At 39.8% G+C, this 17179-nt stretch overlaps 2 protein-coding genes across 2 annotated transcripts; one reads left to right on the forward strand and one right to left on the reverse strand.

Annotated features, from left to right (window-relative positions):
• The first annotated feature begins 6633 nt into the window (after positions 1-6633).
• LOC112576679 (prolyl 4-hydroxylase subunit alpha-3-like) lies at positions 6634-12481 on the forward strand. Its single transcript, XM_025259310.1, has 10 exons — positions 6634-6682; positions 6982-7055; positions 7423-7581; positions 8054-8124; positions 8563-8680; positions 9025-9078; positions 10276-10350; positions 10539-10607; positions 10906-11005; positions 11474-12481. Exons 3-10 carry the CDS (start codon positions 7429-7431, stop codon positions 11557-11559), a joined length of 726 nt encoding a protein of 241 aa, XP_025115095.1. The 5' UTR covers positions 6634-6682; positions 6982-7055; positions 7423-7428; the 3' UTR covers positions 11560-12481.
• On the reverse strand, positions 11805-15744 carry LOC112576677 (tubulin beta-4B chain-like). Its single transcript, XM_025259308.1, has 5 exons — positions 15588-15744; positions 14621-14729; positions 14106-14461; positions 13281-13733; positions 11805-12882 (listed from the first exon to the last, which is right to left on the reverse strand). The coding sequence occupies exons 1-5, from the start codon at positions 15642-15644 to the stop codon at positions 12520-12522; spliced, it is 1338 nt and encodes a 445-aa protein (XP_025115093.1). The 5' UTR covers positions 15645-15744; the 3' UTR covers positions 11805-12519.
• Between the last annotated feature and the right edge of the window lie 1435 nt (positions 15745-17179).

Here is a 17179-nt window from a genome sequence, read left to right on the forward strand (position 1 = left end):
ACAGTGTTGTTTGTAAAACGCAAGATAAACAGCCGGTCATGCAGTATAAATCGACATGATATTGCATGAACTTTTGCATCATGGAAAATGATAAATTTTGATCATTTAAGAATGTTGAGGAAAGTATGCTGCTTAAGTGCAATGGCTGCGTCTAAAACTGTGTGTATATGAATTAATATGAAATGCTGTTTGGGAAACATAATAAATTTACTTCAAGAATAATAAAGCACTGTTTACGTGTGGAATTATTTTAGGGCATTCAGTTTTAACTTGATTGTCAGATATTTGAAATACATATACATATGGAATTTTTTTTATATAGTACTTTTTTTTTTTTGGATGCAGTTTTCAGACAGAGGCTTTATTTATAAATTTTTAGTAGCCAAAGGGTCATGGGTGGTAAAATTTTGCTACAGTATAAAAGGAAAGAACCTCAGTCTTGCACGGCATATGCAGGATTTGATACCCTTTGTAAATGAGCTAAGGGAGTTTCATATTACCTGTGAAATCAAACAAAATTTGCCAAAGAAGTTGACATCGGGATAATGAACATGCAAGAGTCTAGATATAAATGGCAGCTGATATTTTGTGATTACTGTTATCAAATGTTAATGGCAGATTTATATTAATAATATTTTTGCATAAAAAATCAGTTTCTTCACATTAGGAATCAGTACTAACATGTACACTGGTGTGTAGATTTTTTTCAGCTGGCCAATAAAACTCGCAATATGGTTACTGAAGGGGAAGGGAACACAAACACGAGCAATTTCTGAAAACCATGCTAAGCACTTTGTGGAATGCACCGACGTGAATTCCGTTGAGGATAGTAACTGTGTATGACAGGGACTTAGAGTATGTGGAGGACAGTAAACATGTATGAAAGGTAATATGCAAATGTCAACAAATTCCACCATTTTGGAAACATCAGGTTCCTATGGTATGTGGACTTTCTACCACCACCACCTCAACTATTTATATGATGAGTGTACAGGCATTGTATATACCATTTTTTTTTTTGTTTCACTAATTCGTGCTCTCTGTGAACTTTCAGGTCGTGAATTATGGTATTGGCGGTTTTTACACTCCACATTATGATTTCTTTAAGGTTAGTTGGCTTCAATGGTGTCGATATATTTTTTTAATGAGTTTGTATCAGATGTATATATGAACAAATGAAGTTGAAGAGATTAAGAAAAGACTATATATAGTACGTGTACTTAAACATGCATGAAATAAAGCTTGCTAAATAAAAAAAAACTCAATTTAAAGAATTGCGTGAAGCGTGTGTTAAGAAAATTAAAAGAGATAGGATATATAGAGGCAGACTTCTTAAGCAGGTCTCTATCCCCGTCTTATGCGTTTTGGACGACCAGTTACCTTCAACATTAGGAGGATGAAGATGTCGGTTACGCAGTTTGGCGATGTTTCTATTTTTCTTGTCGAGTTTCATTAGTGTAGTATGGGTTGTGCCTTAGCCTGTGCAGTCATTCCCGTGTTTTGGGGGATAGGTATTGACATTGTTGTTTTGACTTCTGTGATCGTTCTTTAGTCTTGACAGGCGATGGGTTTAAACTCGCGTTGCTTTGTCTTTAGGAGGCAGATATGTCACGTGTCATGATGTCGGACCTTTCTGTCAGCGCCTGGGGACGCTCCTGTTTCAGTCAGGCAGCTCACAGCAGACGACGGTTGACGGCTAGTTTTGTTTAGTTCACGGGGAAAAGGTCAAGGCCTCCTCCCGCTGACTGTAACAGTGCCTGACGTCACGCTCTTGCTACGTCACGTGACGTCGGCTTGAGTGCTGTGTGCTGCCGGTGGTTGCTCAAGGGTGCACTGTTCGGGCCCCTCCCTTCCCTGTCCACGGTTTAGGCGTGAAAAGCGTTCACGCGCTTTGACGTGGCTTGGGTGTCGTGGGCGCTGGCGATTGGTCACAGCCCCTGTCAACTGAGCGTCCCATGCTCATGATCTGTGTGAAGTATTAAAAACTTAGGGTCGTCTACACTTAACTGACTGTGCTGTGCTGCAGCGCTCGCTTTTATTTACTACTTTGTGTAAATTTTGTTTTGATTTTTCTTTGCGGGGGGGAGGGGGGTGCAGTCCCCGTTTGTTGTTGTGTTTTGGCGAGTACTCGTATGTGTATTTTTTATCCTTTTTTTTTTTTTGAGTTTGTGTATTCGTGTTTGGGTATATATATTTTTTTTAATTAAACCGCGTATTTGTGTCGTTTTTTCCGTCTTTGTCGTGGTCTTCGCTTTGCACGGGTTCGGGAGGTAAGTCTTTTTTTGTCCAAGGAAATTTTCCTTTTTCTCACAATGACTAAGAACTATAGTTATATAATCCCCCAGACATCTTTCACCTGCTGAGTCAAGCCATCGAAAATCTCTTCCCATGTTAAAGCCATGATAGTTATCTCACCCAGCATGCTTTGTCACCCGTACAATGACCTTTGTAACCTCTCAGTCGCTCACAGTGATGCACGCTTCACTCAAAATTCACAAAGCGGATACAGAAACTGAAGATATACGAATACGCTATACTTATAAAATAGTCTTTCGGCTTGCATATTTTATATAGTTGTTTGTTAGCATCCGCCTTTGCCAAGATGACATGTGCATGGACAAACTTGAACCTGAGATTTTGTATTGAAGTGAACACAAACACAAACACAATTTCTGAAAACCATGCTAAGCACTTTGTGGAATGCGCCGACCTGAATTGCGTTGAGGATAGTAACTGTGTATGAAAGGGACTTAGAGTATGTGGAGGACAGTAAACATGTATGAAAGGTAATATACAAATGTCAACAAATTCCACCATTTTGGAAACATCAGGTTCCTGTGGCATGTGGTCTTTCTTTCCCTACTCCCACCACCACCTCCACTATTTATATGATGAGTGTACAGGGTGTTAGATCTAAATGTTATTTTTTGTCAGAGTTGTTTATCAAGAAAACTGCCATGCCCTGGTGGAAATGAACCGGACACAAAAATGTATGTTGACGAAAGGTGTGGACCACATAATCTATATATGTGCCTTTATTCCCTGACGGATACCTGAGGACTATCAAGTTCGCCTGTGACAGTTGTTACACAGAAAAGTAGGGGAACTGCTTTCACCTCTCCTCTGCCGGGTAGACTGACAAACAACTGAGGGCTCCAATAAAATACACTAAAATAAGGGCATCTTGTTTTATCAAGACCATGTGAGTGGCGCTGCTCGTGCGATCCAGAGATCCGTTCAAAGAATGATAAGGGATGACCTTTGTTAGCCTTATGTTTCTAGTTACTATACAATCAAAATTTTACAACAGCAAAAAAAAAGAAAGATATAAATTAAATTGTTCTTTGTCCCCTATTCACATATCTTCCTATTGAAGACATGCAGATGTTCGAGAATTCGACCCTGACAGCGAACTTGTGACATGTCGATGAAACGTTAGTGGAATATCCTTCAATTTTTTTTTTTTTTTATACATCACTGATGAGACATTATTAAACATAATGGTCTGTCATTCTGTATATCCCCAAAAGATCAAAGGACATGTCAACCACGTCTTCCGTGTCGGTATTGGTGAGAGTGACGACGGGTAAATATCTGGTCTTGGGGACAAAATAAACTAGTCTACCACTACCAACGGAAAGATGTTTCTTTCTTGGAAGTATATCCTTTCATTGCAGTGACCGTTCATTCAGATACACAGGGGTGTGTTGCGTGATTGCTCCAAAATATATGAGGAGAAACGATACTCGGAAATGAGGCATTAAGTTTCTGTCTTGAATGGAGCTGTTGGACAATCTATATACAGACAAGATATACGACCTGACACTTTGAGAGTTAGATGAAACACACTGTAACATACATCTTTCAAACGTTTTATTTCAAAAAAAAATTTAGAGAGTCCTGGTAAAAAAATAGTCTTGATAATTTTTCTAAATTATTTGTCGTAGTCAGGGAAGTGAACATGTGGAGTCTCGCATTTGCAACAAACCTTATTATGCCCTGCCCAAAAGAATTCCTATCATGCTGTCAGGAACTATCTGACGGTGACAGCAGTTTGCACCACATTAATTCTCACCTGGCCCGAGACTCGAAAGTTATGACGCAGAAAGAACTGCCATATACCACCCAGTATGTAAGTAAATCCTCGTTCCATTTTCAGGACTGTGTTTGTGTAGCTCACCCGCGGCGGCGTATGCATGACAATACCTGGCATCTTCTCTCATATTTCACACGTTCCCCGGCTGCCTTCCTCTGTGTCCTCACCTGGATGTGCTAGAACAAACTGTACCAACTGCAGGTTTTAGGATATCTATATCAGACTTTTACTACATTGAGGTGAGTGCTCGCGGATGAAGTTGAACTTTGTGAACTTACCGAGTGAGCTCAGTAGAAGATATGTTTTGCTTGCGTTTGTTTCCTTCTTCAAATCTAATGTTGAATGTTTAAAAGTGACTAAATGACATGCCGTGTACCTTATAACATTCTCTACTACTTACCTTTGTTCCACATTTTACAGACATAAATTCTAAAAAAAAAAATAAAATAGCAGAATGATTGATTCCCGTCTCTGTGCACAAATAACCTTTCAAAACCAAAATTTGTGTACTGACTCTGTGTAAATAATTGTTCACACTCACACATAGATGTTTGGTCTTCGTGGGTTTCTACAACTCCGATCAGCTACCAGTATATACTGGAGAGCAGCGAGAAAGTATGGGTCATCCGCCTAGTTGTACTCTTAATGTCTTTAAATTCGATTAAAAATAGAGCCCACAAACATGAATTACTTAGAAATTAACTCGTACAACCATGGGATATTAGTTCGTGGTCCAACTATGCAAGTGAAACGATTTTTGTGTTTGTATGGACATCAGTAAAATTATAATTAAATGCACAGCTTAGAAAAAGCACAATAATAGAATGTTTCTTGTATAACGTATACAGAAAGAATATCTGCATGCTTGTGACTGCATAATAAAAAAAAAACTGTAGAGAAAAAGATGCTCGATTGTTGTTCTACCTAAAGTTTGACAGGAGTTGCACGTGACAAAGAATACAGCTTAATTTCCGGTACACGTGACAGCAAAGCACGTGCGGTCCATGGTGTCCAGAATGCCCACCATTTACACGTCCTCCTACATCCTTCTTTCCTGCATCATGCCTGCACTACTCGCCAACAGCGACTCCTCCGATGTGTTCTTGTCCTCCCAAGAGATGGCGGTGCTGCTGGAAAGTGAGGCTAACCTCTTGGGCTTTATCCATGACTGGCTGCGGAGAAAGCACGCAGACACCTCCGATGCAGAGTATGCCAGGTACACAAAACTTTTTGGTATCTAAGGCGCGCTCCACATCCTCCTCTTTGTATTTATGGGCAGTCTACCATTTAGCATAAAGTTCATATCAGGTTCAACTAGACTAGAAAGATGATCTCTTTGTCTAGTCTTGCAGTCTTTCTGGGAGGTTTTTTTAAAAATGAAGTAGCGGTTTTATTTATTTGACATGATCGAATACATTGGTCATATTTCAAGCGTGAAAACCTAAATATGGTGTGTGTGCGTGCGAATAATTGATTGCTATTTGTTTTGTCCATCTGTACGTATCTGCATGCTGGCTGCTTTATCCATCCAAAAATGATTCCTGCTTTTGTTGGAACAGACTGCTGGAGCGCCTGGCGAGAGAGAAGCCCCAGTCAGTGCCTGCAGCCTCAGACGACCAACATCCGCTGGACGCTTACGTCGGCCTCCGTCGCTTCACCAGCTACTGGCACAACTACATCGCCCGCCTCGACCCCATCGTTGGGCGCAGCGGTAACATTTCTTCTTGTCATCTGTGAAATGTCGTTGCACTGAATCGACCTCTTCCTGTGCATGGCGATTCTGTGTGCATGTAAAGAATTTGAAACCAGCTCAATAATGGATACAGACATGTTGTTCACTAAGTATTCTTATCGAGGTTTAAACTTTTTGATCCTTAATTGCAGTTCGAGAAAGTCTTGCTGGGAGCAACATCATCTATCCGGATGAAGAGACTTTGCACAATGTCCGGGTAGCCATCGTTCGTCTGCAGGACGCCTACAATCTGTCGGTTGCTGATTTAACGACGTCATCTAACAGCAGTCTCACACCCGATGACGTCATCTCTTTTGCCAGTGACGCAGAGTTTTGCGGTTTGCATGACGTGGCGGCGTCCTGGAGATCGGCTTCACTCGCCACAGTGGTGAGCATAACATTATATATATACACACACAGATATATTATCGCGTTTCCCCGAAAATAAGACAGTATTTTTTTTTTTTTTTTTTTTTGCTCCAAAAGAGGTATTAAAGGTTATTTTTAGAGGAAGTCTTATTTCTACAAAAATCTACATTTAGTCATCTTCTTTAACTTTTGCGTCTGCTTTCAATTGCAGTTACATCTTTGTCTTTGCGAAGTGTGTGGGTAAAAGAGAGCGAGCCAGGTGTTTTTTCTGGTTTTATCTATAGTGTCGTGACTTATGGGACATGAGGCAACCCAACCGTCAATAACGATTTCCTCGTTTCTTCTGCTTCGAATTCATGTATACAGAGATGCCTTTCATGTAACAGGTTCTTTTGCTTTGAATAAATGTTGTGATACTTGTTTTCTGGTAGCCTAAAACAATCCTGAATATCGTCGACAGCAGAGAGGACAACGTTTTGAAAGCGGTGAGCATAATCTTGTGAAACCACTAACAAAACACCTGTAAAGCAAATTTGATTGGTTGAATTTATTCCTCTTTTTCTTCAAAAAACAAAACAAAACAAAACAAAACAAACAAACAAACAAACAACCCCCCAAAAAAACCAAAGAAACTTTATAAACCCAACAAAAATTGTCATTCAGAATAAGATGTGGGGTTTATCAATCATATTTGCCAATAGTCTTCGTTTCTTGAAGTTAAAAGAAATATTGGACAATTAGTAATTTTGTATTCAATAATTAAGGTGTTTTCGTGTTACCGTAGGACACAAATCAGAGACAGCCATAAAAAGGAATAAGAAGTTCTACGCATTATGTAAACGCTTCATAAACGCTAAAGTAAGTACAACATGGTTTGTATTTATATGTATTATTATGATGATAATGAAAAGAAGACATTTCATCAAAATTGTTAGTACAGTTGAATGGCAAAATAACACATTTAAATGTAAATAGAAAATAAGTACACGGTCTCTTTATGTACACACACGCACTTGTACAACCAGTCATCATCCCCAACACAATTTTTTTTAAAATCTTGTATGATTTTGTCTGTTATAAGTGATATATGTGTGTGTGCGCGCGCACGCGCGGGTGTGAATCACGCATTATCTGTTCCGAGCTTTTTGTCATTTTTTCTTTTTTTTTGTGTGTGAGAGAGAGACTAAACATCCAGATTTTTCGTTGCAATTCATTTCATCCACAGGTAGAGATGAAATCAAAGGGATGCCAATATTCATACGGAATCATCCCCATTCAGCGGTGGAAAACTGAGATTCTTAGTTTTGATCCTTACATCGCCTTGTTTTACGACTTTGTCACCGAAAAGGAATCCAACTTAATCATAGGTAAAGCTTCATTAAAGGTGAGCTGTCACAAGTGCTAATTCCGTCTATTCTCCATGCTAATCCTCCAACCCAGCATCACTCAATAACACACACACACTCTCTCTCTCACACACACACAACACGCAGGCTTTTCGTGATCAGCTATAACCAGTATAATTTGAATTCAGAGTTACTCATCAAAATCTCCATGGTCCTATTAAACGATTTATTTTTATATACCATGTAATAGTCATGCGTGTGTGGGTGTGCGTACATGCGTGTATGCAAGTGCACAACCCATTTCATTCTCATGCAAATCTGATTGCCAAGATATACCAATAAACAAAATGGAATCGCGAGCATATAGACACTAAGTTGTTTATAAGCTGAACAAGCAGAAGCTGGAAGCCGAGAAAATGAGATTTTGTTATGCTGTGGTTGAAATTTTGAAATAATTCATCATCAAAATCACATTCAAAATGATCGTGTGAGTTTAACTTGTGTCAATAGCTGGAGAAGGCCCTGACTGGTCCAGATCCACGGGATTTTGTTCTGAATACAGAACAGAGACTGAGCAAAGCGTAAGTTTTGTTGCCAGAAGAATCCAATTAAGGCTCAACAACAACAACAACAACAACAACAACAACAACAACAACACAGCATCGTGCATGGATGAGTTAATGCGCTAAGCTTCATCCAGTGGAGATCTGGGACTTAAACGTGTGTGTACAAACATGACGTCACGATTTTATTTCTGTGCATTGATGCATTGGTAACTATCTAAAAAGAAATGTAAGAGAGGTATACACCCATACTAATGAAAGTATTATTTTACACTCAGATCTGCCAAGTCATTAGCAATAAACTGTACACCCCGCTAGCCTTTTCACACGACATGATAATAAGACTACACCTAAAACAACATATATGTTAGGTAGATATAGAACGAAACACGTGTTCTTTTAGTTTACATGAGTTTATAGTCGACTAGAGAAACAACCAGATGATTTCCTTTTCAGGTCATGGTTCGAAGACGCCAGTCCTTCGGTGTTTCGCAGGATTAGCCACCGGATAGAGCAGGTCACTGGGCTGAAAGCCGGATATCGCGCGGAACGGAGTTTTGGTGAGGCTTACCAGGTAACATCAGCTGTTCGCATCATAACATTTTTCGTCGATCATTTAAAAGTTTCCCGTTTTTGAACATTATATCTGCACAAATACAACGAAGAGCGAACTAAACAAAGATCCCATCTCTTATACTTTAAAAGTTAATGTATTTTAACTTTTGTCCTTAGTGTTCCCATATCGTCATGGGCTTATAGACTACAATATTTTCTAATCTTTAGCTGCCTGCAGAAGTTACAAATGCACGATTTCTGCTTAAACCTTACCATTAGTTCTTGTTTCAAAATGACCGTCATATATATGGCATCGTACCAATTTTTTCGCTTCACTAATTCGTGCTGTCTGTGAACTTTCAGGTCGTGAATTATGGTATTGGCGGTTTTTACACTCCACATTATGATTTCTTTAAGGTTAGTTGGCTTCAGTGGTGTCGATATATTTTTTTAATGAGTGAGTTTGTATCAGATGTATATATGAACAAATGAAGTTGAAGAGATTAAGAAAAGACTATATATAGTACGTGTACTTAAACATGCATGAAATAAAGCTTGCAAAATAAAAAACAACTCAATTTAAAGAATTGCGTGGAGCGGGTGGTAAGAAAATTAAAAGCGATAGAGCGAGCTAAAATCTGTGCCTATAATTTTTAAGACAGCGGTACAAGGAACAGGATTGAAGAGTTCATTAAGGGAGATAACCATTTGAGTACAGTCAAATCTCCCTACTATGCCACCCCTCTACTATGCCACTCTCGGTATTATGCCACTTTTGCTCGGTCCCGACTATAAATTCAATGTAAAAAAAAAATTTACTATGCCACCCCTACTCTCGCTACTATGCCACTTTTTTGTGATTGTTAAAAGGTACAAGTTGTGAAATTCCGCGCAGTGCTCGATTATTATACTGTATGGTAGTGTGGGACATCGCAGTTAGGTGGATGGAACCTAGCACGCACACAGGGAGGGTGGAGGCTGGCAATGTGGGGGGGGGTGTCACTGGCCGGGTGACAGCCACGTGACAGAGGGAAGGTGTGAGGGGGTCGACTAGCGACAGGATGCAGGTGCGCAGATGTGGTTGGGAGGGGTGGAGGATGAAGAGGTGAGGGGGAGAATGAGAGGAGACAGCTAGCGAAGCCGACGATTCTTGAGAGCTTTGGACCAGACCTGGGCAAAGGCCTCCTGTCTCTGACCGGCCGCCGCCAGTATATATACTATAGATACAGTATTAGGTCAACTGAGTTAACTATATTAGTCCGGCCCACTAAAACCATCCCAATTTCTCATGCGGCCTTGGGAAAATTAATTGCCCACCCCTGCTTTGGACTGACGGGTAACTTGAACAAATAAAGCCGTTTTTACGATCCCTCCGTATTATGCCACTCTCGCTACAATGCCACTTTTGCTCGATCCCGGTAGGTGGCATAGTAGGGAGATTTGACTGTATATGAGTAGGAAAAAGTGGATGGAGATTGGGTCGGCAGAAAAATAATTTGTGTTTGTGAATTAAACTTGCATGAGCTGATTAACACGATCGACTCAAAATATCATAGCTTTTGTCAGGCAGTTTATAGAGCTGACTTCAAGTGTATGATATACCTGTTGTTACAGATTGACAAGGCTTTTAAAACCGCCGGTAATTATTTGCAAGACAGTGGAGACAGGGCGGCGACTTTTATGGTTTACGTGAGTATTTCGCTTGTTTTATTTTTCTGTCGTCCAACCCTCTTTAAATTCTCTCCTTACTAATCTTCTAGTTACATATAAGAGCACTATCCTCTAGTGGAGAATATTGTATATACAATACTCTAGCATGTTAGTTCCGGTCATTTTGCACCAGCCCTACTTAGGGAGATGACTTTTCGTTTCTCTAGCTGGGAAACGTCACCAGCGGGGGTGCCACAGTGTTTCCAAGGCTCGGCATTGGAACTCCTCCGATTAAGGTAGGTCGTATAGTTGAACTCTTTTTTCCCCTTCTTTTTTTCTTGTGTGCATGCTTTTTCGAAGTATAACAAGTTCAGACGTTTCAGTTATTTAATACACGATAAAACTATTTTTTTTTTTTTTATTGGCAAACGGCTACAAATGAACCGAAAGTCAACCATACAAAAACACATATACACACAAGCACCAACAAACGGATGGTACCGTGTCAAACAGAAGCGCAGTGTATGAATGAAGATAAAGAATAAGTGGAAGAATTCTGTGTACTGAGTGTGAACGTCGTTGTTTTTCTAACAGAATGCCGCCCTGTTTTGGAACAATTTTGCACCAGAAAACGGACTGCGGGATGAGAGAACACTGCATGGAGGTTGTCCTGTTATCTCTGGACATAAATGGGGTAAATGATTTATATATTGAGGGGAATAAATAATATAATTACACATGAATAATAAGACAGTATTATAATAGCTATAGGTATCCATGCACTGTGAAGCTTTCCTATTATAATGCAATGGAGGGGGGATTTATTAATTTTTCTCTACCTGACATTTTTAAAATAATGAAGTATCTATCCTAAAGATGTAAGTCACCTTCAAAACTGAATAATTCTTTTGAAAAGAAAATTAAAATGTGTTAGCACGTGAAAGTAACTAGCTATTTTGGTAACTGCAAGACTCTTTAATGTTATTAGACGCGAAGGGTAATCGAACATGATTGCGTATTTGGAAAAGAGTCGAAATAAAAAAAGACGCAAGTTCTCATAGATTGAGGCCTGTAGAAATACTACGATGTTAACTCTGCGGTAAAGTCTCGCACGTTATTCATGCAATCTTCGCTTATGTTTGGTAATCTGATTTCTGTTCAGTGACCAACAAATGGATTCATGAAATCAGTACAGCTATGATCAGATCTTGTAGGAAGGAGTCATCAGTGAAAGAGAACGCTTCCTAGTACTATACAGGCTTTGCTGCAGTTCCTTCAAAAGAAATGTTGAAATAATGTTCGCTCATGGCTGTAGTTTTGAGTAGCCAACAAACCCTTTCTTCTCATGGGAGTTTAAAGTGAACATTGGCATGGTCACAATGATGAGTTATTTAATCAGCTACTGGACTCAATAACTGTGTAACGACACAATGACATTGCTCACAGCCATTCCACAATATAACATGCACGAGCAGAAAATGCAAACGCATGAAGAATACACACTGATGTTTATTTCAAAAAATTTGTTTACCCTTCTAATTTCTAGTGTACATAGCCTTATATCTCCTTTCACTTTTGCTGCTTGGTCACGTGTTTGATGGTAACAAAGATGTTTAACTTGATGCCTCTTTGAGCTGCTAATTTGTGAGTTGGGCCATTGAGTTAGTCTGTATAATATAACATGACCATTTCTTTACATCGTCTGTGCCGTATTCCAAGTGGCTATGATTTAAACTTGTTAACGGCTCTCAATAAGACCATTCACGAAATAAAAAGGTCTCAAAAGCGAATCCTCAAACTCCTCAAACCTTTGGGCAATTATCAATAAAATGAATAGTGGTAAAGGGTAGCCTGACAAACTTCTGTAGCTGTCTGCGTTTTAACGCTGTCGTTTGAATTGATGCACGACCCAGCTGATTATTTATTAAGAGACCATTTATTAATTATACAGAGACTGAAACTGAGAATGTTTCACAGAGTGTTCTTATCATGACTAGCTACACTTAGATAACTGGGAAGCTTGTCAGTGACTTAGTAGGTGCAAGACTTCGTAAACTGTTAACAAAACCAGAACTTGAAAGCAGGTTAAGAATGTGATCAATGTTTTCATTTGTCCTATTCATAAATCGTTGAGATTTCAGTTTAGCCGTTTTTTAAACGCAAAGCTATTTAAAAAACACTTTTTTGACATTTTAAAAAATTCTTACTCTAAGCGGCTTCTTCTTCTTCTTCCTCGTCGAACTCTCCTTCCTCTTCTGCGGTGGCGTCCTGATACTGTTGGTACTCGGACACCAGGTCGTTCATGTTGGATTCGGCCTCTGTGAATTCCATCTCATCCATGCCCTCCCCAGTGTACCAGTGCAGGAAGGCTTTGCGTCGGAACATGGCTGTGAATTGCTCGGACACCCGCTTAAACAGCTCTTGGATGGCAGTAGAGTTTCCTATGAAGGTAGCTGACATCTTGAGACCTCGTGGTGGGATGTCGCAGACGGCAGTCTTGACATTGTTGGGGATCCACTCCACAAAGTAGCTGCTGTTCTTATTCTGGACGTTCAGCATCTGCTCATCAACCTGGACAGCCAAAATCAAGTTCAGCTTAGCGCCTGTAAGATCGGGTGCCAGTTTGCTCAGGTATCATCAGCCTTTATAGAGTAATGTTCACTCTTCTATTCACAATAAAACACTAAACATCGACTAATAACAAACGCGACATCGAGTGAACAGGAAGTTATATAATGAAGTTAAAAAACCCTGCATCCTTGACCGACGAAAGAATATTTCCAAACTAGTGCTACAACTTCCTGTGAATCATTGACCAACATGACGATTTCGCTTCTCATTACGGGACAATGACTTGTACATCTTGTCTAAGAAGAGTTCGAGTGAGGGAAGGAAGCAATAAAACAGGCAGTCAAGAAAGCATGGAATGATGGACAAACCGTAACTCATGGCTGATTTTTTTAAATTACCTCCTTCATGGACATGCGCCCGCGGAACATGGCGGCCACAGTCAGGTATCGGCCGTGACGAGGATCGCAGGCAGCCATCATGTTCTTGGCATCAAACATCTGCTGGGTCAGCTCCGGCACCGTCAGGGCCCGGTACTGCTGAGAGCCACGGGAGGTCAGGGGAGCGAAGCCCGGCATGAAGAAATGGAGGCGAGGGAAGGGTACCATGTTAACGGCCAGTTTCCGCAAGTCTGAGTTCAACTGGCCCGGGAAACGCAAGCAAGTGGTGACACCAGACATGGTGGCCGAGACAAGATGGTTGAGGTCACCGTAGGTGGGCGTGGTCAGTTTCAGTGTCCGGAAGCAGATGTCATATAGGGCTTCGTTGTCAATGCAGTAGCTTTCATCCGTGTTTTCAACAAGCTGGTGAACGGATAGCGTAGCGTTGTAAGGTTCTACGACAACGTCAGACACCTGAGAAAAAAACAAAAACAAAAACAGCGGTGTAATATTGAGTTTAAGCAGAAACAATCTCTTACTAAGATTGCCGACGGCGAATTCTTTCATCTACATAATAATGATTACTAACTATGGTTTTAAAAAAACAAAATCAGCATATTTGCTTTAAAAAAAATAATCGCAATAGTGTCCCTACAGATATTGGAGAGAAAAACATAAATGCCTACCACGAGAGTATTTTCTTCCCAAGACAAACATTAATAAATATTTAATAAATATTAATCCGGTAGAAGGGAAATTGCTGTTAAAGGTTATATTAACTCTAACGACTGCGAGTTTCATGCTTTCTGGATCTAGATATTGAACACAAAAATTTACTAAACTCACTTTAGGTGAGGGGACAACAGAAAAGGTGTTCATGATTCTATCGGGGTATTCTTCACGTATCTTGGAGATGAGCAGGGTACCCAGTCCAGAGCCAGTGCCTCCACCCAGTGAATGCGTCAGCTGGAAGCCCTGAAGGCAGTCACAGCTCTCAGCTTCTTTGCGTACAACATCAAGAACAGAGTCAACAAGTTCTGCACCTTCCGTGTAATGACCCTTGGCCCAGTTGTTACCTGCCCCTGACTGTCCGAACACGAAGTTATCTGGCCTGAAGATCTGACCGAAGGGTCCCGACCTTACAGAGTCCATTGTGCCAGGCTCCAAATCTATCAAGACAGCCCGAGGAACATACTTGCCACCTGCAAAACGCACGCAGCATCGTGTGGATATAGCACTCGATGGATATTTAGTACATGTAACCCTCTCATTACACAAAGAATATTTTAAACTGGCATTTAAAAAAAAAATATTCTCACATTAAAAAGAAACACGTTGCACGTATAATCTGAAACACTTACCTGTAGCCTCATTGTAATAGACGTTGATACGTTCCAACTGCAAGTCTGAGTCACCATGGTATGTTCCAGTGGGATCAATTCCATGCTCATCCGAGATAACCTCCCAGAACTGAAAACGAGAATTCAAAATAAACAAACAGCAATAAAACGTATGTTTGATAAATCCTTATTCCAGCGTACGAAAGAATTATTGAATTGTTCTGGTATTGTTAAATCCTAGTTACAATTTTTTTCAAAGAAAAGATTTCAGATATAGAGAGTATATATATATTTCTCGTCAAGAGACTGTAATTTGTCATTTAAAAAATCGTGTAACTGGATCTCTCGCTAACCGTCCTTTAAGTTTCAGTTCAAAGATTAACTTGTACATATGAATCCCAATTAATGTCACATTATTTATTTCTGACAAGTCAGCTTTGTCATTTAAACCATTCCAGAGAAACCTAACGGTATCCATTAGTCCAACAGCCTGCTACAAGATTTCTCGAAATCGAAAATCAAGTATCATTGTTATTTTGAAACGCGCTGATGGCTGGCGTGCAATAGTACGCTACAATTCAAGAGTGTGCTGTTGAACATCCTCAATTCAAAAATTAAAACTTTTCTGCGTAGAATGTTTGACTTTTGTACCACACGCTGCGAACGCGTAGATCCAATGACATAACAGATCCCAAAAGAGAAACACATCATGGTTGACTGCGGGGGAAAAAAATCCTCCGTCAGTCACCTCAAATTTTAAGTTTAAAAATGTTGAAAAAGTTTTTTCTTCAAGCTAAAGCCTAAACAGACATCATTTTCTTGATAACCCTAAACCATAAACCTTTATATCATAAAACCTAAACAGATCGAACCGTGCAAGAGAATTTGTAACCGTCACACTTCCAAACTTAAAAATACAGAAAAGTGGAAGAAAATCTGAGAAAGCTTCTCAACTTCGAATTTTCTTAATCGATTGATTTCACTTTACCTTTGCGCCGATCTGATTTCCACATTGTCCCGCTTGCAAATGTGTTATTTCGCGCATTTTGCTATCGCAATGTGTGGAGAGACTGTGAGAAGTCTATGGTATTCGTCTCCTGAGACCGTTACAATTTCCCGCCTAATGAATGCGTTCTTTATAGGACTTTCAAACTTCATTAGATTCATCCGCATCCACAAATACAAATACATTTCCCTTTCTCATTGGTCGGCGTCAGAGAACTACTTGTTCCAAACATCGATAGCGATAAAAAGTTCCTTTGTTTCTGATGTTATTGATAAATTTGTTTTAGTTAACGTGAATTATGTGCAAATGAATGATGATAGTAGCTATTAGCAGTCTGTGAAAGGTAACTTTCGATTTAAAAGGAGATGGGGTAATATATTCTTCTATAACAAACTGCGATACGACTTGATCAAATTTCCAACAATATATATATATTTTTGTTTTTATTTTGGAAGGGTTTTAAAGTCATGCAATACAAATGTGTTCATGGAGAATTTAAAGCCTCTGATTTAATCAAGTTATCAGCCAGGTATTTTTAAAAAAGGTTAAGCTGCCTTGCTGTTTTAATTATTGTTCTGCACGAAATAAACGATCTAATTGCGGTCCTCTCCCCTACCCTGACAACAGCTAGAATACTGTCAATTTTGAATTACAATTTCGATTTTTTTCCCCCAGATTTAAACCCTGTGGCTAGAGATGCGGGTTGTTTGCGGATTTCTCAGATTTCGATTAATTTTTCGATGAGCTTTACGTTAAAGTGTTAACTCTTCACGTTGTGACATGTCAAAGGTTCACATTTTAAAATCAAAGCAGCAATACAATTGAGGCATTCAGATCAGTTGCTGAAACACACCCTCATCATGCGGACACAAGACGAAATGCCTACGATGCAGCTTTTAAGTTGTATCTATTTTCGGCTTATTTGTGAAAAAAGTAGAGATATTTTTAAATTGTAGGTGGTGCGATTATATAGTGCCCTCATTAGACTGAAATTTACGTACGAAATGTACTTTGCAGCCTGATGGATTGGAAATGAAGAATTGTATAAGCAGAAGAATTCTGGCTTGAGGCCATCCAAAAAGTACAGGTCCCAAAGCCTTTTGGTCGTTGGGAAACGACACCGCATGTCTTGGACCAGCCTTTTTTTTTTTTTTTTTTTTGTTTTGAGTTAGGGTAGTGTTTATCTCTGCCTCTTTGCATTTCCTTACCCCAACACTACGGGGTTAATGATTCAATAACAGCTGGGTCAACAAGAGAAGTACACTGTCAAACGGGTATCGAACCGGCCTGGTGTGCGAGGCCTCCCGCTTAGGTCGCCCTTGTTAAAACCAGATAGGCTATCCGCTTCCCACTAAATAGAAATGTGTTCAAATGCAACAGACTGAAAGCATGCCTTTGACATAAGTTGCCATACGTTCTCTGCTCCTCTGGCTATGAGATATTTTCTTTTTACCTATGCAGAATGCGCAGTATTCGAAGTGGGGAGGGGGACTCAATACTCTACAGATATCTTGAACGGGTAGAATTGGCCTGTCCTGTCTCTAGACCAAAAATGTGGGCCGGATTATGAGCAA

This window comes from Pomacea canaliculata, linkage group LG12, assembly GCF_003073045.1.
Source record: "Pomacea canaliculata isolate SZHN2017 linkage group LG12, ASM307304v1, whole genome shotgun sequence".
Taxonomy (NCBI): Eukaryota; Metazoa; Mollusca; class Gastropoda; order Architaenioglossa; family Ampullariidae; genus Pomacea; species Pomacea canaliculata.